This window comes from Peromyscus californicus, unplaced genomic scaffold (assembly GCF_007827085.1).
Source record: "Peromyscus californicus insignis strain IS unplaced genomic scaffold, ASM782708v3 Scaffold_23__1_contigs__length_62951481, whole genome shotgun sequence".
Taxonomy (NCBI): Eukaryota; Metazoa; Chordata; class Mammalia; order Rodentia; family Cricetidae; genus Peromyscus; species Peromyscus californicus.
Window position 1 is genome coordinate 14,518,568 of NW_026294534.1, and position 27,140 is coordinate 14,545,707.

At 42.1% G+C, this 27,140-nt stretch overlaps 1 protein-coding gene across 1 annotated transcript; it reads left to right on the top strand.

Moving 5' to 3' along the window:
* On the top strand, positions 1 to 27,140 carry Vps36 (vacuolar protein sorting 36 homolog). The gene is made up of 14 exons (XM_052751802.1): positions 1 to 149; positions 4,934 to 5,002; positions 7,022 to 7,092; positions 11,034 to 11,148; positions 12,709 to 12,798; positions 13,890 to 13,976; positions 16,431 to 16,463; positions 16,551 to 16,628; positions 17,970 to 18,104; positions 20,242 to 20,307; positions 22,640 to 22,704; positions 23,263 to 23,347; positions 24,169 to 24,245; positions 24,332 to 27,140. The coding sequence occupies exons 1-14, from the start codon at positions 54 to 56 to the stop codon at positions 24,423 to 24,425; spliced, it is 1,161 nt and encodes a 386-aa protein (XP_052607762.1). The 5' UTR covers positions 1 to 53; the 3' UTR covers positions 24,426 to 27,140.

Genomic DNA, 27,140 nt, shown 5'->3' on the forward strand with positions numbered 1-27,140 from the left:
CGCTCGCAGGCTGGGAGCCCCGGCGAGCGGCAGAGGCTCGCCCGGCCGCGGCCATGGACCGCTTCGTGTGGACCAGCGGCCTCCTGGAGATCAACGAGACGCTGGTGATCCAGCAGCGCGGGGTGCGCGTCTACGACGGCGAGGAGAAGGTAGGGCGGAGGCCGACCCGCCCCGCGGGCCCTCGTGCTGGGCCCGGCCTGGCTCGCCCTGGGGCCCCGGGCTCCCGGGCTCCCGGCCTCGCCGCCCGCGGTGCACGGTGGACGGCGGCGGAGCCCGGCGCGGGGGACCGGAGGTCTCGGGGGAGGGGGAGGGTGGCCGGAGCCCGGGACAGTCCAGTTCCGCCTTGTCGGGAGCGCGCCACCGGAACGCCTTCCCCACCCTCCTGCTGGACCGGTGATGGATCTGTTCTGGGCTGAGCCGCCGTCGGTCCCTCGCTCGCCCTAAAGGATCTCCGAAGGAGGCAGCGGGGTCCAGCCCCTCGGGGTTGGTTTTTCGGTTTGCTTTGTGATTACTTTAGGGAGTGGGCTTGACGCTTCGATTGTTTTATGGAGTCATGCAGTTAAGCCCTTGCCTTGGGATGCAAGCTGAAATCTTAAGAAGATGGGCTTGCACATGATAAGAGAAATCCCAAATGGAAGTAAGTCATTTGTACATACTGGAAACTACCAGCCATCCTGTTCTGAATGAAATGTACGACCTGGAAACGGAGGAAAAGAGCTTGCGTTCCCACAAACACTTTTACTTTCAAGTTTTCACTTGCTGCGCCCCTCCTTCCTCGCTGCTATGGAAATGACGCCTCGCTCTGTACTTCGATACGCTTTTTCCTGGTCAGTGCTTAACAGATGTTGGAGGTGCCTGCGACGTTTGACCCAGGTCCCCTGAGTTTCTTCGGGTATTTTTGTGGACTGTGCTACTTACTGTTGCTTTTGAACCAAGATCTTTTCCGCAACTGCTTAAAAAAAGTTTGCTTTACTTTTTAAGTAGCTCAGATTATTCTGGTTTTGAGTAGTAAATGCAAACCAGTCTGACTTGTCTGTCAGGTTGAGAATAATCCACGGGAGAACGGAAGGGAACTATCGCACAGTTTCTTCCCTAGAGCAACAACCTTTCGCATTTCCTCCTGCTCATCGGCGTGGCAGTGGGACATAACTGACATGATGAACTTTAAATATATATCCTAAACTTTGATTTCAACAAGATAAAACAAGAACTTGTCCGGTCTAAGGGAACATCGTGCACTTCCAAGCTAACAAAACATTTGCTTTGAAAACGGGAATTTTTACTAGCAAAAAGAGATTCTTAAAATATCATTAACTCAGTTGCTTGGTTTTGTGTAAATCAGACTAGCCAAGACACTTAAAGTTAGGTTGAATTACACACCAGGAGTACTTGAACTCTACTTTTTATTGTTAACATTTTTCTTATTTTTAATTGTGTATAGGTGTGTGTGTCTCTACATGTGGCTGTGTGCACATAAGGGCAGGTGTCAGCCTAGGCCGGAGGTGTCAGATTCCCTGAATCTGTGGGTGCTGGGTCCTCTAGAACAGAAAGCAAGTGCTCTTAACTGCTGAACCATCTCTCCAGTCCCCTTCTTCCCCTTTTTGAGACAGGACCTCTCTGTGTAGCTCTGGCTGATCTGGAACTTGCTATGTAGATCAGGCTGGCCTCGAACTCACACTGATGTGCCTGCCTCTGCCTCCCAGTGCTGGGGTTAAAGGCAAATGTGCCATCACACCTAGCCTTTTACTTCTAACTCAGAGGAAAACACAGAACTTGTCTTTTCTCTGACAAGTCCAAGTATTCTGGTGGAATCGTACACTGTTTAGTTTTTTTTTAATCAACCCGACATCATCTGGGTCATCTGGGAAGAGGGAACTTCAATTGAGAAAAGACCTCTATCAGACTTTTCTGTGGTCGAGTCCATGAGGCATTTTCTGAATTAATGATGATTGATGTGGGAGGGCCCAGCCCATTGTGGACAGTGCTGCCCTTGGACAGGTGATCCTGGGATGTCTAAAACAGCAAGTTCAGAGACCCACGGGGAGCAAGCCAATGGGCAGCATTCCTCCATGGTCTCTGCTTCAGTTCCTGCCCTGACTTCCTTTCCTGATGGATTATAAACTGTAAGCTGAAATAAAACTCTTTCCACCCCAAATTGCTTTTGGTCAATAACTAATTAAATAAGTAAATAAAAAACATGTTCCTGTGTGTGCTTGATTTAACATTAAAAAGTACATATATTTCAGAGTTACATGAAGTTATGTATGCCAGTGGCAAGTTTCTTTGATTTTTTTTTCAAACTAATAATATTGGTTAAGTACATGTAAGAAAAAAAAAGAAAGAAAGAAACTTGGAATAATCAGTACACCACTGCCCAGAAGTAATTACTTTTGGCATATTGCGTAGGTTTGCTATAAGCATGATATGTGAAAAATTTACTTTTTAATGCAATAAAATATCATGGATACCTTATAGTGCTGTTAACAGAATACATAATTTTAACTTCTGTTTAAGAATGATACAAGGGGTGGGGGAGAGAATGATACAGGCTGGCAAAGTAGCTCATTAGGGGGAGGCACCTGCCAGCCTTAATCTGAATTTGATCAGATCTCAGGTTCTGGGAGAAGCAACTCCTGGAAGCTGTCCTGTCTCTTGTATGTATGTCATGGCACGGACATATTCACATAGATATGCACAATAAATATAAATGAAGGTTTTATAGATCGATACTTAGTAATGCTCCTATTGGTTACTTATTTAATAAGAATTTTTTCCTGTTTGAGAATTTCTTACATTCATATAATGTATTTTGATCAGATTCACTCCGCCATTCCCTTCCTTATCCCCACTTCACTTTTCCCTCCTAACTTCCTGTACTTGTGTTTTAAACCCACTGAGTCCACTCAGTGCCGCCAGGATGTGTATGATTTCGGGGCCCTCTACTGGAGCATGGGTAACCTCTCTGGGGCCTGATCCTTGAACAAAACCGACTCGCCCTCTGCCAGGAGCCTCTCTTCAGCTAGGAGATGATGAAGCTGGGGCTTCATGATCCCCACCCCATCCATGCTATGATTTTGTCTGGCTTAAAACAAAAATCCTTAACCACATAGTTTTAAACTCAGGAGAATTCTGGCATTATTTGTAACAAACTGAATTCTTACTAAAATCTTTCTTCGTAATTGTGTGGTGTGAGATAGCCTTGAAAATGGGTCCAGCCTTGTAACTTTAGAGATAACTGGAAATGATTCAAACAAGTCTTATTTTATGGCAAATTCTGTTCCCTAGCTCTCTAGTGTTTAGAGAAATAGAAACGTCATGTGTGTTTGTGTGTGTGTGTCTACACATATATGTGTATACATATATATGTATAGTTATTTTAACAGCATTGAAGGGATTTGACTTATTAATCCCTAGGATCCTAACTCTAAATTGGTTTACTGTCTGATTTTCAGGAATAATAATCTATGAAATTAAAACTTCATCATACAGACAGAGATGCCATCTTTTTCATACTATTATACAATAGTATTTTTATTTTTTGTTTTTGAGGGGAAGTGGAGGGAACAGACTCTTACATAGCCCAAGCTGCCCTCAGACCTTCTGTTTCTACCTCCAGAGTGATGGGTTTATGGGCAAATGCAGCCATACCATTTTTTGTGGTGCTGGGAACCCCCCCTCCCCAGTTTCATGGATGATAGACAAGCAGTTTATTGACTAAGGTCCATCTCCAGTACATACTAGAGTTTTAAACAACAGTTCCAAATTCTGGAGTGCAGAATTGGGCTGTTAAATAGTGCTGTACAGGCTTGATGGCATAAGCAGAGGCCTCTTTCTCACAGTCCTGAGGTGCAAGTGGCCTGAATCTAATGCTGGGAGATTAGAGGCTTTGAGGTTCCTCTTCTTGCCTTGCAGACACCACCATCTCACTGCGTGCACCTCAGCCTTTCCTGGGTTCGTGCCTGCAGAGACAGCTTGCATCTGTTGTTCGTGCAGTGACTCTGATCCATCATTGGGTCCCCATTTCATGACCATATCCAAGCAGAAGCACTTGGCTCTAACTCAAAACACCATCATATTGGGGACCTGGGTTTCAGTTCTCAGCAAGAAACAGATGGGTGGTCTGGGGCTAATGGAGAGATGGCTCAGCAGTTGAGAGCACACACTGATCTTCCAGACCACCTGTTGGCTCCTAGTACCGCTCACAACTGCCTAACTCCAGCTCCAAGAGAGTCAGCACTGTCTTCCGGCCTCAGGTGACACTGGCAGTCACGTGCACACACTCACACAGACACACACTCACATGCACACATTAAAATAAATCCTTTAAGAAAGGAGTCCTTGCTTCTTTCTCTCCCTCCCATTTCCTCACCCTTTTCCCGAGATAAATGAGTGTTTACTGTGCACTCATGGAGACCTCCTTTTTGGTCCTTATAGAGAGATGCATATACCCACACATGTGAAGCACATTTTGTTGGAGAACTTCATTCTATGTAATGCATTGCAAATTCCTTTTTTTCCCCATCAGCTCTGCCTTAGCATTCCATGATAACATATGCTGTCCTGCCTCATTGCTCTTCTAACTTTGGCATGTGTGCTGTGCTGTAGATACATTCTATTTAACTGTCCGATACTACATGCAGGTCATTCAATTTCTCCATAGTTCTATAATGGCTTTGTGTGTGTGTGTGTGTGTGTGTGTGTGTGTGTGTGTGTGTGTGTGTGTTATGTGTATGTGTGTGTATGTGTTATGTGTGTGTGTGTGTATATATATATATATATTATATATTTATAAGGTATATAGCTTTGCTTCTTTTTAACCTGTGATAAACCTCATTCTGAAATGTTCCATAACTTCATATTGTATGTTTACTGGGTAAGGAAATCTGGATAACATGGAGTGATATTGACATCTTGTACGCTCTTGTCATTTTAGATAAAGTTTGATGCTGGGACTCTTCTTCTTAGTACGCATCGGCTGATTTGGAGAGACCAGAAAAACAATGTAAGAGACCTCAGCTTTTAGCATCTAATTCTGGGTGTTGTTTAATTAGTTGCGTGAATTGGGAGTGTGAATTGGAACCGAGGGCCTTGACTGTGCCGAGTGTGTGCTTTCTCACTGAATCACACCCTCAACTCTCCCATGCAAGATTCGGTTTGCTTTCTCTTGTTTGTTTTGTTTTGTGTTGAGACAGGGTTTTACTCTCTAGCCTAGACTGACTTTGAACTTGCTATGTAGCCCAGGCTGGCCTCAAACTCAAAGAGATCTACCTGCCTCTGCCTCGCCAGTGCTGGGATGCTTAATTCTTAGGCTTTCAAATACCAGTCAGTCACTCCTACAGCATGCCTCAGTGTAGGGGAGAAGCTGTCTCTCATCAGTTGTGAGGGATCCTTAAAATGACAGATGTCCTCCAAACAACCTGTTCTACCAGGTTATTGGGAAGCAGGAGCAGTCTGCCCTGTGGGGAAGCAGGAGCAGTCTGCTGCAGGGACTAGGCTGGCGGCTGAGAAAGGCCTTGCCCTATATCACTTAGGGAAAGACTCTGTATCCCGATTTTATAGTTTCTAGATGGGATGAGGTGTATGTATGAGTTGATATCTTTATTCCAAAGAGTTTGAACTTGAAAGTTACAGTTGTCAACAGGATAAGCCATCTAGTCTGTATATATATATATATATATATACACATTTTTTTTTCCTTATTTTCCTAGTCAGTCACCATCCAGCCGAGAAATTGTACTGACTGAGTTTGGTGCAGAAGACAGGCCTCAGGCTGGGAGCACCAAGCACGTGTTTTCACATCTTCACTATACTCCCAGTCACCAAGAACTTCTTTCAAAAATTATTTATTTTTTTTTATTTTATGGGTCATGGGTGTTTTGACTACATGTATCTGTGTTCCATGTATGTGCAGTACCCATGGAGGTCAGAAGAGGGCTCCTGTCTCCTGGAACTGATTGCGAGCCACCATCAGGGTGCTGGGAATTGAACCTGGGTTGCCTGGAAGAGCAGCCAGTGCTCTTAACCTCTAAGCCATCTCTCTGGCCCCTCACCATGAACTTTTAATGCCATGATGGACTGTAAACTGTAATGTATCCTTGGGAAGAATGCCATCCGTTGCAATATCTGACATTTTGTTAAGAACCATTTTTTCCCCTCTTACGGGTGCTATTGCCTCTTTGGATGCTGCATTCTTTAGTCTGTTAGTGTTGTATAATTATTTTAAAATTATGTGCAGATGTGGGCCGGACGGTGGTGGCGCACGCCTTTAGTCCCAGCACTCGGGAGGCAGAGCCAGGCGGATCTCTGTGAGTGCGAGGCCAGCCTGGTCTACAGAGCGAGATAGGTACTGGGAACTGAACCCTGCTCTTCTGCAGGAGCAGCAAATGCTCTCAGATGGCTCCCCTGCTGAGCCATCTCTACAGCCCCATTTTACTTTTATTTTTTAAGACAGGGTCTCACTGTTTAGCTCAGGCTGGTCTTGAACTCCTTATCCTTCTGTCTCAGATTCACAAGTACCGAGATTAGAGATGTATCACCTCCTGGTTTAATTACATTTTATTTATTGTTATATTTTGTGTGTACATGAGTATGGGCATACCACCCTGCACATGTGGAGGCCAGCGAATAGCTTGCAGACTTCTCTTCTCTCTTCTACAGTGTGAGTCCTGGGGATTGAACTCAGGTTTGGACTTTGGGGCAGACGCCTTTACCCACCAAGCCATCTTACCAGTCCTTTGCCTACCTTTAAAACTCTCCTTATGTTCTCCCATGCACCAAAATGCCAGCACAGAATTTTATTTCAATTTTCCTTAAGTTTACTAGGGAGATTGGAAGTGTAGCTGTGATAGAGGCCTTGCCAGGCGTGTGCCTTCCTGGCCCTGGCTCAAGTGAGCAGTTTATTCAAGGAATAAATACAGCGTTGATGTTTTTAAGTACCTCACAGGGAGCAGCGTTCTCATGCTGCCGGACTCGATCTTCTGACACATGCAGTAAGCTCTTTTCTCTGTTGGTTTCCTCTTAGGAGTGCTGCATGGCCATTCCTCTGTCCCAGATTGTGTTTATTGAGGAACAGGCGGCTGGAATTGGGAAGAGGTGAGGCCTAACAATCTATTTGTTGTTTGTTTGTTTGTTTGTTTTTACAAGACAAGGTTTCTCTGTGTAGCCCTGGCTGTCTTGGATCTCACTCTGTAGACCAGGCTGGCCTTGAACTCAGAGATCCACCTGCCTCTGTCCCCAGAGTGCTGGGATTAAAGGTGCGCACCACCACTGCCTGGCACAAAAAGTCTTTACTCACAAAAAACGTTTCTTATCACACTGTTGGTCAGTAGGTTCCTGAAAGTTATTTTTCTACTTTATGTGCATTCTTAAAGTCTTCATAAAGTAGTAAGGTTTGCTGTAATATCCTTGGGTCATAATAAATGATGTGACCCTGCTCTTGCTATATGTATTTTCACACACATACTTGTCTTTTCTGTGTGTGCCTGTTATTCTGTATTTAAACCCAGGAACCCCTCATCTGAAGGAAAGAACTATTGATATTGATAGCCTATTGAAACTGATAGCTATTGATAACCCTACTCCCTTAGGGTTATCATTCCTTTCTGGTCATTGTTATGGTTCATAGGCGTCAATAGCTGGGTAGGACTATAGGTTACTTCTTAGTATGTCACCCTCTGGTACCCTGAAAGCCAGTTCTCAGGGAGGAGACTTTAAAGTCAGAACCATCTTGGACCCTCCAGCTCATGTGTCTGAAATGCATGGTGTTTTAAGCAATAGGGATTTAACTCCCACCTCTGAGAGACAGCTAAGGACAACCACAATAGCCGGTACTGTTTGGGGGTCTGTTAGACAGCCCTGACCAACAACTCAAAACAGGGCTTCTCATGCCTGGGGTTGGGGTTCTTGTTAGGTAGTCTATGGCTGTGGAGGGGAGTATTGTTAGTCCATCGGGGAAGATTTCATTTAAAGTGTGTGTTTGTATGTGTGTGTGTGTGTGTACACAGACTTAGTCATATCGTATGTAAGCTTGGGTAGATAGATAATAATATGATCTCCTTGTGGCTTTTCAGACATCCTTACTGTTATTTACTACCCTCCCTCTCTTTATTTATCTCCCTCCGCCTCCCAAATTAAATCCTCCTGCCTCCATTGGTCCCATTCAAATCAATTGTACCCTGCTATTCGAACACCTTCTCAATGGCTCCTCTCCCGACTTTGGTCCCTTTTACTTTCCTGGTTTCTGCAGTTACTCAGGATATGTACTTGCTGTGGGATGGTCTGTATGTCAAGTGTGTTGCTGATTGGTCAATAAATAAATCACTGATTGGCCAGTGGCCAGGCAGGAAGTATAGACGGGACAAGGAGGAGAATAAAGCTGGGAAGTGGAAGGCTGAGTCAGAGAGACACTGCCAGCCGCCACCAGGACAAGCAGAATGTGAAGATGCCGGTAAGCCACGAGCCACGTGGCAAGGTATAGATTTATAGAAATGGATTAATTTAAGCTGTAAGAACAGTTAGCAAGAAGCCTGCCACGGTCATACAATTTGTAACCAATATAAGTCTCTGTGTTTACTTGGTCGGGTCTGAGCAGCTGTGGGACTGGCAGGTGAGAGAGATTTGCCCTGAGGCCCATGGGCCAGGCAGGAAAACTCTAGCTACATGTACTCACAGTGCAGCACCTGAAGATAAGGGCCTCAGATGAGAGAGAACATTCACATACATTTGTCTTTCTGAGTTTCGGTTACCTCTACCGATATATTTTTTACTTCCCGCCACTTACCTGCAAAGTTCATGATTTCATTTATCTTTACAGCTAAATAGTATTCCATAGTCTATGTGTACCACATTTTCGTTATCTGTTTGTTGGTTGAAGAACATTTAGTTCGTTTCCACTTCCTAGCTATTGTGAATAGGGAAGTAATGAACATGGCTGAGCAAGTGTCTGTGGAGGAGGATGTCGAGTCCTTTGGGCATATGCCAAGGAGTGGTACAGCTGGGCCATATGGTAGATTTGGTTTTAGCTTTTTGAGGGTTTTCCACACTCATTTCCAGAATGACCACCCAAAATTGCAATCCCGTGAACAGTGAATGGGGCTCCTCCCCCCCCCCCCCATCCTCTCCAGCATTCAATGTCAGTTGTTTGGTATCTTTGTCGTTCTGACTGGAGTAAGAGAGATCTCCAAGTTGTTTTGATTACATTTCCCTAATTACTAGGGATAATAAACATTTTTGAGATATTTTTTAGACATTTTTTTTTCTTCTGAGAACTCTGTTCAGATCCCAAGTGCATTTTTGAATGGGTCATTTGGTTTTTGTTTTGTTCTTGTTTTTCTGATTCTTTGTTTTTTGAGCTCTCTATATATTGAGGATATATGTATATTTAGCTGTATAGCTAACAAAGATTCCCATCCTGTAGCTTCATATTTACATGACCGATTGATTCTTTGGCTGTGCAGAAACTTTTTAGTTGTCATTGTTGGCCTTGATTCCTGAGTAAATGGAGGTTTATTCAGAAAGTGCTTCCCTCCACCTGCATCATTTAGGGCACTGCCTGTGTGTTCAAACAGCGTTTCATGTTTCACGTTGAGGTCTTTGATCCATTTGGAGTTAGTTTTCTTGCAAGGTGATAGATAAGGGTCTAATTTCATTCTTCTGCATGTGGACATCCATGTTTCCCAGCACCATTTGTTGGAAGATAGTTTCTTTTCTCCAACTTAGCTTTTTTTTTTCATTTTTGTCAAATATTAAATTGCTGAAGTTATATGTACTCATGTTTGGGTCTTCAGTTTTGTTCCATTGGTCTACATGTCTGTTTTTCTGTCAGTACCATAGTGTCTTTATTACCATGGCTCTGGAGTATACATTGAGAACTGGAATGGTAACCTCTCCAGAACTGTTCTTTGTGCTCAGTATTTTTGGCTATCTGGGATCTTTTGTGATTCTATATGAATTTTAGGATAGTTTTTTTTTTCTTCCTTTTTCTATTTCAGTGAAGAGTGAGATAGTATTTTTTATTTTGATTTCATTGAATCTATAAATAGCTTTTGGTAAGATAGTCATTTTCACAATGTTAATTCTACCGATCCATGAGCATTAGGTGTCTTTCCATTTTCTAGTATCTAGATATGGGGGTTGGGGCAGGGTGCGTGGAAAGGAGGATCAGGAGGAGTCACACCAGGCCAGACCCTGGTGAAGCGTGTCTGGTCATGCTTTTAATGGTACTGAAGATGCTGCTGCTGACAAGCATAGCTCCCTGGGTCGGCAGTATTGTTGGCCTTCTAGATCATGCTGCTGCGTGAGTGGAACTTTCCAACAAACAAATGACATTGTGGAACATGAGTTTTGGATAGGTTTTTATTAATATATCAGCCAGCCCATTTTGCAGATACCTTTTCACATGTTGTTTTCAAGTAAGTAAGGCAGAATGCTTTGACAGAAATGATAGCCTCCTGTAACCTCAGGTGATGGCTCTGTGGATGGGAAGCCTAGTCATAAACCACTCACAATGTTGGGAACTTACTTTGAATTCATTTCTAAAGCCATACTTTTATTTCATCTATATAGCCAATAACATTTAGTTCATATCTTACGTTTTATTTTTGCAGGTTTTAATGATCTTGAATATAAATTAGAAAAGAATTTCTTTTAGGAAATTCATTATCTTTATATGAATTTAAGAGTGATTTTTTTTTCCGGAGCTGAGGATCAAACCCAGGGCCTTGCGCTTGCTAGGCAAGCACTCTACCACTGAGCTAAATCCCCAACCCCAAGAGTGATTTAAAATATACAAGAAGTTTAAAAATAGTGCTTGTTATAGTGGTGCACACTTAATTTCAGCACTTGGGAGGTAGAGGCAGGTGGATCTCTGTGTTGGAGGCCATCCTGGACTACAGAGTAAGTTCCAGGCTTGCCAGAGTTCAGATGAGCTCATGCCTCAAAACAATACATAAATAGTAAGAAATGAGCAAATGAAAAGTTATAAAGACAGGATTAGTGATTTTAAAAAATGGTCAACATATTTGTTGTTTCATCAGTGCCAAAATCGTGGTTCATCTGCACCCTGCTCCTTCTAACAAAGAGCCTGGTCCGTTCCAGAGCAGTAAGAACTCCTACATCAAACTCTCCTTCAAAGAACATGGCCAGATTGAGGTAAGCTGCCTTATGAGTACAGTAGGATTCGAAGGTGCATGTTGTGTGTTAATATGATAGAAGACACTATTATGATCGAAAGTGCATGTTGTGTGTCAGAATGATAGAAGACAGTATTATAACATACCAGGTTTTAAACCACATTTTTTATAAAAACAAAAAATAAAACAAAACCTTTTTGTGTTCTGAGCCTTATCAAAAAGTGAAAAGCAGGGGATGCAGTTACATGGCCTCTGAAGCTGGAAGCCTGCTAAGTGATGTTACTCTACTGCTAGTGAAGATTTTAGTGGTTAGTTGATGAGGCAACAGAGCACAACATGGGAACGGATTAAGCTGACCTATCTGAAAGCTCGCCACCAGGCAGCTGATCTTGGTTAGCTCCATACAGAGGATGACTCAGGCACCATGACCCGGTATCATAGTTTGGAGGACCTAACTGGGAAGTTGCTGGGCACTTGTTCTTAAGACTTATGCAGGTACATTCATGTCTCTGCCAGCAACTTGTGCTGTCTTCTGCAGCACCACACCGAGTGCTTCTCACACGGTGGTTTCAAAGCCAGTTGAAGTGACTTGCTGTCTCAGTTAGGGTTTCTATTGCTGTGAAGAGACACCATGACCACAGCACCTCTTACGAAGGAAAACATTTAAATAGGGTGGCTTGCTTATAGTTTCAGAGGTTCAGTCCATTACCATCATGGCGGGGAGCATGACGGCATGCAGTCCGACATGGTGCTGGAGGAGTAGCTGAGAGTCCTACATCTTGCAGGCCACAGGAAATGGTTTCTGACACGTGGAGTAGCTTGAGCATGTGAGACCTCAAAAGCCCACCTCCACAGTGGCACACTTCCTCCAACAAGGCCACACCTCCTAATAGTGCCCCTCCCTTTAGAGACTATTTTCTTTCCAACCACCACACTTGCCAAAGGTGTTTTCACTGTAGTTGGAAAATATGTTGGATTTTTTGTGAGCCTAGCCACATTTTGTCCTGGATTTTGTTGTTGGTTTTGCTTTATTTTGTTTTTTTGAGACAGAGTATTATGTGGCCCATAGTGGCAATGAATTTGTTATCTAATAGAGGTAGCCTAGAAGAACTGATCCTCCTATTGGGATTACAGATGTGTACAACTGCGTCTGGCCTGTCCCTAATTTTTACCTTATATTTTAACTAGTCAAACTGTTCTCTGCTGTTTTTATGGAAAAATGGTTATATAATTTTTTTCCTGGACTGTGTTTATTTCGGCATAGGTTGAAAGTGCTCCACATCTGTAGGATTGCTTAAAGTGAGAGCATTCACTATGGTGTCACTTGTCTGTGGGGACAGCACTCCACTGTATGTCGAAGGCCAGCTCGTGTGTGTGTGTGTGTGTGTGTGTGTGTGTGTTTTGATTTCTTGGTGCTTTCTGAAGCTGATCCTAGAAAACAGCTTTTGACTTCCTTTGGTGTCTGAGGGGGTCTAGTCTGTTTCTGATGACTGAGCAGAAATTTATACGAAGAAATATTTTAGTACCATGTGTGATGGCTGCCATTTGACTGACTCAAGGGTTTGCATGTCCATTACAGTTTTACAGGCGTTTATCAGAGGAAATGACCCAGAGGAGATGGGAGAATGTGCCAGTTTCCCAGTCGTTACAAACAAACAAAGGACCCCAGGTATTTGAAAGCTATTTGTAAGTGTAGTGTCTTCCTTTTTGTTTGTCTCCTTTTTTTTAAAAAAAATAATTTATTTAACTTTATTTTATATGCATTGGTGTGAAGGTATCAGATCCCCTAGAACTGGAGTTACAGACAGTTGTGAGCTGCCATGTGGGTGCTGGGAATTGAACTCAGGTCTTCTGGAAGAACAGCCAGTGTTCTTAACCACTGAACCATCTCTCCAGCCCCCTTTTGTTTTGTCTTCTTAAGCAGGGTGACCTAGAACTTGTGTGTAGTGCTGCTGGTCCCAGTCTTGGTGTGGTCCTCCTGCCCGAGCCTCCCAAGTTCTGGGATTATGGGTGTGAGCCACAAGGCCCAGCAAATACAGGGTTTTCATCTCTGTACTTACATACTCTTTAAGAAGACTCTGGCCATGTGATGGTGCACACCATTAATCTCAGTCTCTGGGAGACAGAGGCAGAAAGATCTCTGTGAGTTTAAGGCCAGTCTGGTCTACACAGTGATTTCTGGGACAGCCAGGGCTACAGAGAAAGACCCTGTCTCAAAAAACCAAAAAATAGAAAAAGGAGGAGGACGAAATCTCTGTTATCACATACTTGTCAAAAACAAAACAGTAGAGTTCTGACTTTTTAAAACAATGAATCTTCCTAGGAATTAGTCTGAATCAGTACCCAACCATGCACAAGTACTCACATGTGAGAAAATAGCTTGGTTAATAACTTGTCAAGTACAAGCATTTTAGCTACAATTTTGTATATATTTGATAAATTATTGATATCTAATATAGATCTCCAAAGAATAAAAAATGAATAAGAAGTTTAATTAGACCTAAAATACAGAGAAAAACATGCATGCCATTGATTATATATTTATTTTTCTTTGCTATTTAAAGGTCATTATGTGCACTCAGAAAGAGACAATGCTTTGAAAGGAAGCGAGATGTAATTGTATGCTTTCTCTGTGGGTTCTTTCCCACCTTTGAAAAGTCAGTATAGTTTACAAAGGGTTTGTTTCCTTCTGGTTGTTTTTTTTTTTTTTTTTTTTACCATCTACTTGTTTTTTGTTTTTGTTGTTTTTTTTTTTCCCAGCCAGGAAGAGTAAGAGCTGTAGGAATTGTAGGCATCGAAAGGAAACTCGAAGAAAAGAGAAAAGAAACTGACAAAAACATTTCTGAGGTAATCCCTAAACACCCCCTACAGCTTTGACTAGTCCCAGTCTGTAATTCAGAGCATATTTAGTTTTCCTGAAAATCCGTAGTCTCCCGTTCCCTATGACAGATCTGCCTCACCTTGGCACATTTGAACACTGTTTTTTCTTTGTGTTACACTTACAGAGAGGCTATGGAATAGTGAGCTGGTTTTTATTAGTAGTACTCCTTTTTTCTGAAGGTTGTTGTACTGTTCAAAATAAAGTTCTCAATTTATGAAATAAACTATTCCATTTCAAGAAATAAATTATTTCCATTTTCATGGACTCTCACGCCTCCAAGAATTCTCCACAGACATTATGTTCTGTTGCAGAGACTGACTTACTGAGGAAATAGTTCTTGTTCTCCACGCCGTGGGCCTACATGAGAAGCTGTGCCTACTGTCGTGGTGCACTAGATAGGCACGCACACGGGCACTATTGGCGTGTGAGACCCGCCTTGTGACGAGAAAACTTGGGACCTGGAAGGGACCCACAGCATGGCCCTTGGTGTCTGCTGGGCTCAAGGAAGACCTGTTAGCAGTGGGAAGATGGGGTCAAAGGCCAGAAGGATGAGCAATGTTAGCAACACCAACAGCACAAGAGGTCCAGGAAGAGGGGTAGGCTGTGCAAAGGCAAGACTCACCAGTTCTGAATAGAAAATTCAACATACGGGAATCATTAATGAAATGAATAACCAGAGCAGTGACTGGCAGTCCCTGAGGCCAGCACACGGTGTCTGTGCATTTAAAACAAAACTACAGTGGAAATTTGACCGTGGATAATAATAGAACGCTCTGTAAACCGGAGGACAGAATAATAGAACACTCCCTAAACCAGAGGACAGAATAATAGAATGGGCATGTGCATCTGTCTGGCTTTAATTTCTATTTTATATACCTTCCTAGACTTCTTTTTGATAGTTTCCTGATTCTAAAGTTGATAATAATAATAGAAGTAAAAGCATGGAAATTTTTATTTGTGCTTTGTAATTACTTAAAACATTTTTTAGCCAATTCTTTTAAAGCACTGTGGTATTTATATTTGTTTTTGTTATTACAAGTGATAAAGGATGTATTCTGTGTAAACTCAACATTTTAGTATTTTTTGCTATGAAAATAAACAGTAGTGATTTCTCATACTGTTTGTACTTAAACAAGTAGAACAGATTGTTAACAGTTTGTGTAGTCAGTGTAAAACGCTACGTTTGCACGATGTGTCTTTGTTCTAGTTTTGAAAAAGAGGTTGGTGTGTGATTTAAATGTTAGAATTGACTCAGTTTCATAGCTGGTGCCCGGAGCCTCCTACAAAGGGCTTCCTGCATGTGCTGGCTCTCCCCGATAAGAGCCCAGGGTCTGAGCCTTTGTTTATCTGAGGAAATTCCTGTGAGGTGTGTGCACGTTCCTTTTGTTTTCATTGTTAGCTTAGTGAGCTGGCTCTGACGATCTTACATGATTATTCTTACGCTATTCTTTGAGCAGAAGAAAAAAGTTTGCAGATGGGGATACTTTCCTGCAGATTGGCACAGCTGATCAGAGCCACAGTTGTGCATGTCAGCATACATGTGTGTGCTGGGAATTGAACCCAGGTCCTCTGGAAGAGCACCCAGTGCTCTTGACTGCTGAGCCATCCCTTCAGCCCACACTTATTTCTTTATTGGGGGGAGCACTAAGTTTTCACTGAATGACAAGCTGCTTAATTGATTCTCAAAAAGAAAGAGAGAGAAAGGAAATATCCACGCATATCACTTAGTTGAGAAATTCTACAGTATATTTTCAATAACCTGAAGTAATTTATTAGAAACATCTGATTGGGTTTGAAGAAGCTCTTGAAGTAGACATTTGTAGTGGTTTTATTTAATGTGTTTGGGAGGCATTTGGATGGTTTTTGTGCAGTAGCCACTGTATACAAAACTGTAAATGTTGTGGTCTAATATTCTGAGGCTAAGGCTCGTTATAATTATGTCCAAAAAAAGTATTCCTGCAGCTGGGCATTGTCATTTTTAATCTGGCAAGCTTTTTACAGTATTTGGTTTTTGATCTCCTATCAGAAAATACTGACTTTTTTTAGTGTGTGCGTGTGCACGTGTGCGTGTGCGTGTGCGTGTGCGTGTGTGTGTGTGTGTGTGTGTGTGTGTGTGTGAGTAATGGCACAACCCAGGACCTCACCAGTGCCAGAAAAGCATTCTGTCATTAAGCCACACCTCAGATCGAGATTTTCTTGTATGTATCCAAGAACAGTAAATAATAATATATGAGAAGTTTGGTTGTAGTATGAGGGATTTTACAGTTTCTTAAAGTAGACTTTTAAAATGAAGTAGATGTGTTGTTTATACTATTAATAATAAATCGCTATTTATAAGAAAATTTTGCGTTTATATCATTGCTTTAAAACATTTTCATTCTTTAAAAAGATTGCAATGCAAACTTCATTTCTCATTTCAGGCCTTTGAAGACCTTAGCAAGCTAATGATCAAGGTATGTGTCACGTGCTCCACTCAGACTCAGTCATGATGGTCTTGAAATTCTATTTTCTTAGGAGAGTCTTTGTTCTTTCTTTCTCAGGCTAAAGAAATGGTGGAGTTATCAAAATCAATCGCTAATAAGATTAAAGAGAAACAAGGTGACGTCACAGAAGATGAGGTGAGGACGATAGTTTGTCTTCGAAGTGGTAGATGTCAGATAGAATGCAGTGATGTTCTTGCGGTCAACCTGTTCTCTGTCACTCCTACTGAGCTACACCTGTAGCTCCTTATAGTTTCTGCCTTCCAAACCTTTTTGTTTTTCTTTTCAATCTTTTTTTTTTTAAATTTGTAATTTTTATGTGCAATGGTGTTTGACCTGCATGTATGTCTATGGGAGGGTGTCAGGTCTTGGAGTTACAGATAGTTGTGAGCTGCCATGTGTGTGCTGGGAATTGAACCCAGGTCCTCAGGAAGAGCACCCAGTGCTCTTGACTGCTGAGCCATCTCTCCAGCCCCCACATTTCTTTATTGGGGAGAGCTGTGCTGCAGCATGGACTTGGTAGCCAGAGGACAACTTGCAAGAATTGATTCTCTCCTTCTACCATGTAGGTCCTGGGCATTGAATTCAGGGTTCGGGTGGCAAGCACAGTTGCCCACTGGGCCGTCTCACTGGCCCTGCGATAGTGTAATGTTTTTGTTTCTTGCATGTGAAACTGCTAAGGAGAAACTAGATCCTATTCTTTTTCGCTAGTTCTACAAGGATTCAAGATTATTTCAGTGTTCTTTCTTATGGTGTAGAAAAGAAAGCTATTGAAATGTCTAAAGAGTGTGGCGGACCAGCCCCCACACTTATTTACTCCAGGAACTCTTGAGGAATGAGGGATAAGAGACTTAGTTAGAAATAGAGAAGAGAGAGAAACAGAGAGAAAACACAGGATAGACTTGAGTGGGCCTGGATCCTTATCCACTGGCCCAGAACTTTATGCCAAAGGTCTATTTATAACCATGCCAAGGGGTGGAGCAAAAGACCTCCCCCTTGCTAGTTACAGTCACCTAGTACCCAGGCCTGTGGTCCAATCAACCTCTTATGCAATTCTGCTGGGTACAGCCACTAGGAAACCTAATGGACTCCAACACTGTCGCATACATATCTGTGTTTGATGGCTACTGTGTTAAGTTTGGCTATAATCTGGTCATACCTGTTTTTTCTTTGTAAGTTTTTAGTTTTAGTATTTGGTTAGCATTAAGAAGAACATAATTATTACCTTTCTCTCACATAAAACTTTGAAAATAAACAGTATGAGACTGGGGTAGAAGGAAGGAGAATAACTAGATTTCTTCAAGGAACAAGTAAGAAGTTCACTGCCTTGAAGTTCACAGCATGTAAGAAACACAGTAGAAGACATGGTTATGTAGAGAAATAATTGAACTACATTAAGTTTCTGATAAAGAATTTCAAATGTTGTAAGGAGAAACTAATTTTACAGTCTGTTGATGCATTTCCCACCCTCTCTTACAGACCATCAGGTTTAAGTCCTACTTGCTGAGTATGGGAATAGCCAACCCCGTTACCAGGGAAACCTATGGCTCAGGCACACAGTACCACATGCAGCTAGCCAAACAACTGGCTGGAATATTGCAGGCACCTTTAGAGGTAGGTAAATCCAAACTCCAGCATATTTTCAAAACTATGCTAAATTATTTCCATGTCATCAGAAATTTGAAGAGCCTAAACTGTTTTCATTGTGTGGTTGACATTAAATGACATGTTTTTTCTTCCAGGAATATTAAATTGGCTTAGTATACTTATTAATTAGCTTTTGACTATAATCTTCAAAATTGCTTTTAATTTCCATTTCAGATGTTTATACTTTTTAAGTCTGTTTAATGGGTTTTTCCTGTTTTCAAAAGATCTTTCTCTGTATAAATATGTTTCTCTGTAGTCTTTTTGTTTGTTCTTGAGACATTATCTCCTTTTGTAGCCTAGACTGGCCTTGAACTCACCATCCTCCTACTTCTGCCTCTCTGAAGGCTGGGATTATAGATATGAACCATCATATCTGGCTATACCTAGTTTTTTTGTTTGTTTGCTTTGTTTTGTTTTTTGTTGTTTGTTTGTTTTTAGTCAGGATCTTTCTACATAGCCCTGGCTGTCCCGGAGCTCACTGTGTAGAGCAGGTTGGCCTTGAGAGAGCTGCCTGCCTCTGTTTCCTGAGTGCTGGGATTACAGGCATGCAGCACCGTGCCTGGCCCCGTCTCGAGTCTTCCTAGTTCCTGCTAATAGTTGTGAAGTTGACTCGGCCACAGCACTCTTTATGGTGTGTTGTAAATCTCTGCCAAAATAAGTACCACAGCAGATCCCCGTGTGCCCATCATCTAGCTTCGTCAGTAAATCACCCTCCACTTAGTCCAGATCATCTTCTATATAAATATTCTAATACCTATAATGATAGACAACTACTTTAAACACAGCTGCAGGATCACTTTCACACCTAAAACACTAGAAATCCTTTATGTCACGTGTCTGGTCAGTGTTCACATTCGCTCTTACAGTTTGCCTTCTTACATCCAGACACGCTATAATCGGTTCACTATTTCTCTAACTTCCTTTCTTCCTTCCTTCCTTCCTTCCTTCCTTCCTTCCTTCCTTCCTTCCTTCCTTCCTTTCTTTTATGGTGGTTCTTTTGGTTTGGTTTTAGTTTTTTTGTGCTGATGGTCAACACAGGGCCTTGTATATCCTAGGCACATATTTTATTTGCCTAAGCTGCAGTCCAGCCCCAAATCTATTTATTTATTTTTTATTTTAATTCCAACTTCTTTTGGGAGAAATTGGTAGTTTATCCTACAGCTTGACTGACTATGTAGTATTAACATGCTTGTCATTCTATACGTTCTCTGTAAACTATTATAGATAGCAGTTTTTATGACAAAAATGTTTCATAGGGGATGTTGTACATTTCTATCAGTAGGTATGTAGTGTCTATATTTATAAATGTATACACACATATACGTAGATAGCTAGTTAGCAGCCATTGACAGACATTACCTATGTAACATTAATATTTCATTAGAACTTGCAAAATTATGCTATCACTTAATTCTGTACTTTCTTCCTTTACTAACTGAAGTTAGTTAACACACTAAATAAACATAAAAATTTTTTATCATTTAATGAGCCTTCCTCTGAGAGGCTTCCAACCACCAGGGCACATGGCCCCTGATACCCTCTGCCTTCTTCTCAGCTCTCCTGCTAAAGAATCAGAGCAGTTCTCCAAAACTCTGCCATGGCCTCCTTGTGCTGGCCTGTGGTGGGGGTGGCTCCAGGCTCCTTTGTGGCAACAGTTACCTGAGTCTGACCCCTGACTGATGTCCATGGTTTACCAAGGCTGAGAGTTGGGCAGAGGCTCTGGCCCCTCTTATTTGGTTTTGCCTCATCCCAACCTTCCTGAATCAACCAAGGTGATGCTTGTTGAGGCTTGCACTGTGGCGACACAGGCTGCCAGTGTGGCTGAGTCACATGTGGCCCGAGTTCTCAGGTCTTTCCTAGTCTGAGCCACATGTCTGCAGTCGAGAGACTAAGTGCAGAGTTTGAAATATGGTGTAGCCCCCTCTTCTCATCTAAATGGTATTAAAGTCCGTGTATAGAATTTGAGGTACTGCACAGTATGTGAATAGACTCTCTTGTGTATAAATACAGTTTTTTAGGGGAAAAAATGTAATTTGTGATTTCGCCCAGATTATGGTTTCTGTTAAGAGTGCTAAATACTTGTTTTCCTCTCCCATTTTAACAGGAGCGTGGGGGAATAATGTCCCTCACAGAGGTGTACTGTTTAGTGAACCGAGCTCGGGGAATGGAGGTGAGAATGGCCTGTTTCCATGATCTTTTAGCTAAAGTAGAACTCCCCCTCCATGAGTACACGTTGAGGAAGGCTGTGGCCATCCAAGCTATTTTCAGAAGCAATGTGGTGAGAGAAAAAGGGTTGTCCTGGGGCTCAAGAAATAGATTCTGTTCCTGGTTTCGCCAGCGACTGCTGAGTGACCCTGAGTGGTGCACTTCTCTGCCTTGGAACTCGGTTGTGTTACCTTCAGAGTGAAGGTTTGAGTGAGTGATGCCTGTCAGCGCTCAGTTCTGTGAACTGTAATGAATGGGAGCCTTTTCTCTGCAGTGTTTAGCTCTGGCACCGGCTCAGCTGGCCTCAGATTTCTTTGTAGATAGTGCAGCGGTAACACCACCGTACTCCTCTGCCTGGGTATCAGTAGGAGCCGTTCGTCAGGTCCCTTTGCCCAGTCACACCTAGTGCCTTGGCCTCTCAGACTCTGCTGGTGCTCTTGGTGCCCCGGCAGTCCAGTGCAGACTTGTGTAAGCAGTCACTTCCTGTGACTCACCCGAGTCCCGTGAGTGCAGCCGCCATCCTGTCATCGAGTACAGGATGGTCCATGAGGCACACACCAACTGTTAGCTCTCTTCTCCGTCACTCCTGCTTTGACTGTCCTCACCTTGAAGAAAACTTGGGGATGAGGAACTTCAGGTGCAGATTAAGTAATTTGACTGAAGTCACCTAGAGACAGTGGTTTGACAAGCATTGTACTTAGGCTTAGCTGGCTCTGGAGCCATCCCATGTGACTCAGAGCTACGCTTGTGTATACCACAGTGCACATTTATTAAGGCTACGCTATCCACCAGTAGCTACACGTAACAGCTGTCAATGTATAAACCAAGTAGAAAATAAACAAAGGTCAGTATCCATGTCAATATCTCAAAAAAGGTTTTGTTGTTATTATTTATTACAGTGCTAGAGCTTGAGCCCAGGGCCTTACACATGCTCGGCAAGGCTTCTACTCAGCTCCATTCCGGCCTCTTTTCTTTTTCACCTTTTATGTGGTTACTAGGAATTGTGAAGTCATGCCCGTGGCCTGCACTGCATCTCGGTTGGGCAGGACTGCTGATGCTGTCTTTGCCGTCTTTGTTTGTTCTTTTGTCCTTGTAATCGAGTGACCTACAGCACTTGATGAATAGCATTTTCTTTCTACTTTAGAAAAAGTGTTTTAAATTTTATTATTAAAAAAAAAAAAACCTTGGAAATAAAAATGTCACATGCCAAAGTTAATCAGACCCAAAGTCTGTACCGCTCAACAAACTTCTTTATAGTTAGAATTGGCATTCAAAGTGGAAGCTTTGAGGCTTCACATTAAACTTTACACTTTCAGAATCAAATATATTTGATATACTTATCCGTCACCAAAACCAAACATTTCATGACAGAATAATAACTAGAAAAATAGCTTTTTGTCCTCTTTCATACCTTGTGTGCATCACCTACGTTCAGTTCTTCTTCATCCCTCGTATTTAGCCTTTTTTGTTCTTTTCTCCCCGTTAGGTGCTGTACCCACATGTATGCTTCTTTACACATACACACATTCGCACATTGTTGGCTAGCTTCCACATATGAGAGCGAACTTCAATTAATATTACACATTCTAAGTCTAGCATTCCCTGCAATTTGGACTTTATTTTTTATTGGAGAAATTATTAAGGCCACTCCACGTAGTTAAAAGGGAGGTTTATTTAGTGGCATAACTTACAAATGAAGGGATAGGTAGGTTGCAGGGTCTGGGAAAGACGTAGCGCAGTCCAGCGGTGTTCTCTGGAGAACTCTGCTCGGTCTACCTCCAGCGTCCAGGGTCCAGGAACCAAGAGAGCCGGCGCATCCGGATCTCAGGTCTTCAGGGCCCTCTCTTGGCCCTGCCTTGTAGGCGTGACAGTTACCAAAGCCTCAGTGGAGGTTGGAACTTCCAGGTCAAGGTTGGAATAGCTACCCACTATAATTTTTCTTTAGAGCTGAGTAATAGTAATAGTGTGTGTGTGTGTGTATATATATATATATATATATACACACACACACACACACACACACACACACAAACATATATATCAAATTTTCGTTTTCCACTCATCTGTTGATAGACAGCTAGGTTGAGTTCAGTTCTTTGCTCTAGTGCATAAAGCAGCCATAAATGAGGGTGTGCAGATCTCCCTGTGTAGGGTGTGGAGATCTCTGGGTATATGCTCAAGAGTAGAATAACTGGGTCATGGGTCATTGACTTCTTACTCTGTCTTAGTGGTTATTACAATTATATAGTACCATTCTGTTGCTTTGCAGCATAAACTGGATTTCTTTTCCTCATTAGTTGCTCTCACCAGAAGATTTAGTGAATGCGTGCAAGATGCTAGAAGCGCTGAAACTACCTATCAGGTAAAGGAATATCCACGGGAAGTTTGCCAACTGTGACCGTGATTCTGCACAGAGGAGATCTGAAAGTCCACCCGAGCCTACCACTGTGCGTGGCAAACCAGAATGATACCCTCTTGAGGTTCTGCTGTATGCAACCTGAGTTCACCTGGTGCTGCAAGCATCTTCTGCGCTCTGTACTTCGTCCTCTCAGGGAAGGGTGTGTCCCGGTATACATCACTTCAGACTTGTGAATTCAGAGAGGAAACGCAGAAGAACTCACCTCTGAACCTTCAGTACACATGTTCAATTCTGATGCATTCTCCTTATCCTCGGGCTAAAAGCACCCCAAACCAGAAAAACTGTATCATGTAGATTGTGGTTCATAGTTTTATTGTCTGATAATTTTTGAGTTCTTTAATTCTGTCATGGTTACACATAGTCATTGTGGCTTAAGCCACTTAAGCATTGTGTGATTGTCTTCAGGCCTGGCCATTAAGTAAAGTAGAACGTGGCTTGCTTCTCCCTTGTAGTTGAACATCCTAGATATATCCACGTTGTTCTTACATCTGTGTTTTTCAGGCTTCGGGTTTTTGACAGTGGTGTTATGGTAATTGAGCTTCAAACCCACAAAGAAGAGGAAATGGTGGCCTCAGCCCTGGAGACAGTATGTGAATCCCATTTCCTTCTGTCCTTAGAGCTTGCCACAAAGACCCAACTGCATAGCAACTTGAGAAGCAGGATTCACTGTTAAATTTAGCTTTGCTAAAAAGTCAGTCATAGGCTTAATGCTTTGTGATAGACCATCAGCATCCATAGTAAAAGTTTTTGAAGTTCTTGTCTCCCTTAACATCTTAATGAGGTGTTTGCTTTCCTGTTGAAGCTCAGCATTGGGAACAGGTTTTCAAGTCCCATCCTTTAGTGGACCTGATTATAACTATGGGCCCCTCACCAAAGTGTGTAACACACACACAGTTTGCTATGCTGCTTTTTCAGAACACCTAGTAGCTTTGTCTAGGCTTTCATACAGTGCCTTCTTACAACATGAACAGCTTCATGTTGGTATGTAGCCTCTGCTCTGCCTGTTCTGAGCCCATCCACTTTCGCAGAATTGACAGTTAAGATTTAGGTCTGCAGAACTAGACTCAGCGGCTAATAACACTTGTTGTCACAGAGGAACTGGGATCAGTTCCCAGAACCTTCATGGTAATTCACAACCATCCGTAACCCCAGTTCTAGGAGATCCCCACCTCCTCTTGATCTCTGTGGGCACCAGGCACAAATGTGGTGTGCATCTCTGCAGGCAAAACCCTCACGCACATAAAGATAAATCTAAAAATAAAGAAGATCTAGTTATAGTGACTGTTTGGATTTTAGTAGAAAACCTAGTAAAACATTCCCTTCAATTACTGACTATGTGTACTGAAATAATCGTGGTTGTTGGTGTTTTGTTTCTCTTGTTTGTTTTCTGCTGTGTGTTGTCACAAGGTTTCAGAAAGAGGATCCTTAACATCGGAAGAGTTTGCAAAACTTGTGGGGATGTCTGTCCTTCTGGCTAAAGAAAGGTATGTAAGTCCTTGCCCCTCGCTGTGATGTGTGATATCTTTCTGGATGAACAGATCATTGTGGGATTTTTCTTCTTTGTTCCCAGGCTGCTTCTCGCAGAGAAGATGGGCCATCTTTGCCGAGATGACTCCGTGGAAGGCTTGCGGTTTTACCCAAATTTATTTATGACACAGAACTAAGAATTTTGTATCTGAAATACCTTTTGTCATTACACTTGGCATTATGCCAAGGTCATATGACATTGAGCTAACAAATGAACACAAATAAACCAAGAATTTATTAGAACTTCATAGTATAATATAAAACTCTGAATCTTTCCCTAAAATTATGGCCTCAGAAATGTATGTAGGGTGTACATATAGGAAAATACAGAAAAATGAGTATGCATATGCATTTAAAGTCATGCTATAGTTATGTAAACTCTTGGAATTTAACTTGAAACATGGTGGATTTTAATTTGTTCCTTGAATTTAGGTCCTCGGGGGAAGAAGTGAACTTGCATGTTTGGGTCAATCAGATAATTGTTTTTCTGTGACTGAACTTCACCGAATTGTAAATGTTTTTCTCTGCATCTGATGCGCCCATCTTGGGCATTCATGAAGGAAGTAACAGCTACACTGTAGTTGAAGAACCACCAGCACTGGAATAAAAGGTCAAACTGTAGAGTGCTGTGCCAGGCTCTTCCTTGGGGTCTTTGGAAGCAAACACAGGTGTGTCTCTACCAGATCAGCTAAAACACCTTTGAAAAAGGAGAGGGCTAGGGTCTAGCTTCCTCGGAGAGCATTTGCCTAGAATGCAGAGGCCTTGGGTTTCAGACCTCCCACCCAAATAGCAGGGGGAAGAGGGAGTGAGAAACTACTATGCATTTACTCCTCAGTGAGGTTCTTTTTCATTTTTAAGTGATAATTTTATGACTGGCATTTTTAAAGACTGCAGCGGTATCATTTTGTTTAAGAAACGTGGATTTTGAAACTGAATTAAAGAGCTATGTAGACACACCCAGAGTTGTAATTACAAGTCTGAGAGTTGGATAGTTCTGGAAGGGTATTAACTGCATAGGACCTTATTTGCTCTTTACTTGGAAGCCAAGGATGTGAAATAGGAAATAGAAAAGTTGGCAGATCTCTTTTCTCCTCTCACAGTTGGGAGTCCTAACACTCACCTAGAAATGTTCTCATCATAGTCCAGCCATCTGCCCTTGCCCTACATGCTGTAAGTTGTGTGGAGGAAACATCTGAAAGGAAAGTATTGTTGATAGCAAAACTGGCTTTGTCTCCTGTAGATGGCTGGAGTTTTTAAGTGGGTTGCCTGACTTCATATGTATAGCACGTTGGCATTACCTCAGACTCAGGGAGCCCATTTAGAGGCTTAGCTGGAAGTGGAAGGGTAGTGATTGTGTCGCCCTGGAGCTACAGGGAGGGGTGCCTAGGCTCACAGGAGCTTGAGGATCCTCTCTGGATGAGGTGGAGGCCACTGCAGATGCCCTGTGGAGAAGTTGCCAGTGTCCTCAGCTGCAAACCAGGGAACCCCACCCCTGATCCCTTCCTGGGAAGTGGCTGCTCATTACCTCTGTCCTCCAGTATCAGAGAATACTGTGGCCAAGGCAGCCTCCTTTAGTGTTGTCTTTCAAACCTGTCACTTATTTCAGTTGTGGTGACATCTCCCCTAAGCACCTCATTGTTTATCTCAGGTTTACTTTATGGTTAATTCAGTGTTGGCTATCCCAATCTTCTAGGGATTGGTTGGACCATTGTGTCAGTTGATTAGAATGTCTTACCTCTCTCGGCTACACGTAGTCTGTCACAGGGCTCTGACAGACTTACACACACACACACACACAGACACACACACACACACAACTCTTATCTGACTAAGGTCTTTAAACCAACAGGTCACTGATAATCTGTTCTACCACTTGGACTGGTTGTAAGGTTGTTAGGTTACAGAGGTTGCTGAATCTCGCTCTAATGGTTTGGATTCATCACAACAAACACATAATACACTTGTTCATTCAGTGTGACTGCAGATTAACAAAAAGTGGAGCAATCTGAGTTGTAGAATGTGAATGAAAGATGAAGAAAAGTGACATAAATATACTTTGAAAAAGACACATTGATAAAAAATGATTTTTTTAAAATCACTGTTTCCAGACCTTGGTTTATCTTTTTGACTGTTTTTCTTGCCAAATGTGTTGTTGGGTCCTTTCGGTACAGGCTACGTTTAAGTACAAACCAATCAAGCCATAGGTGCAAAAATGTTCTGCTTTGGTGCTCCTCACTGTATAATTTTTGTTCTCTCACTTTGCTCTTAGGAAAATGAATCTCTTTGTAAATTTAAAATGGAACAGTTTAGTCACTGTAAAGAAAAATAATTTACATTATATAATCAAAGACTGTTTCCAGGGTTAGATGATTGGTGTTATTGTATAGAGTCAAATTATTGTGAAACTTTAAACTAATTTTCTTACCTTGGTGTTCTTTTACAATTCTCTGTAAAATACATGAAAATGATAAATGTTTAGTCACACTAAGCCAGTATGAGAATTCTTCTATTTTGTAATTATTAAGCATTGCTTATGAGTTGTCTTTGAGGTTTTATAATTTTGTTATCTTAAAAATGGGAAATAACTTATAAGCTTTTTAAAAACTCTTGATTCAGATCTCACTGTGGACCAACTGTGTGCATTCACATGGATGTGTTACCATATGTTCCTGGTTATTAGACTAAGCTGACCAGAATGTATGTTTATCAGTTTCACACACAAATATTTAAAAAGGTTATCTTTTGTCCAACAATCTCTGCATCTTCATTTTAGTACAGTGGAGTCACAACTTGTTAGGTAGCTAGGTTTTAAAAACTTTGCCTAAGGTCAAAATAAAGCATGCTCAAAATGA

What these genes read in the sequence shown, in the direction of transcription:
- Vps36 (XM_052751802.1), top strand. Translation starts at nt 54, where the DNA reads ATGGACCGCTTCGTGTGGACCAGCGGCCTCCTGGAGATCAACGAGACG. An exon ending in TGGCCTCAGCCCTGGAGACA is followed by an intron (nt 23,348 to 24,168) that starts GTATGTGAATCC and finishes TGTTGTCACAAG; the next exon opens with GTTTCAGAAAGAGGATCCTT. An exon ending in GTCCTTCTGGCTAAAGAAAG is followed by an intron (nt 24,246 to 24,331) that starts GTATGTAAGTCC and finishes CTTTGTTCCCAG; the next exon opens with GCTGCTTCTCGCAGAGAAGA.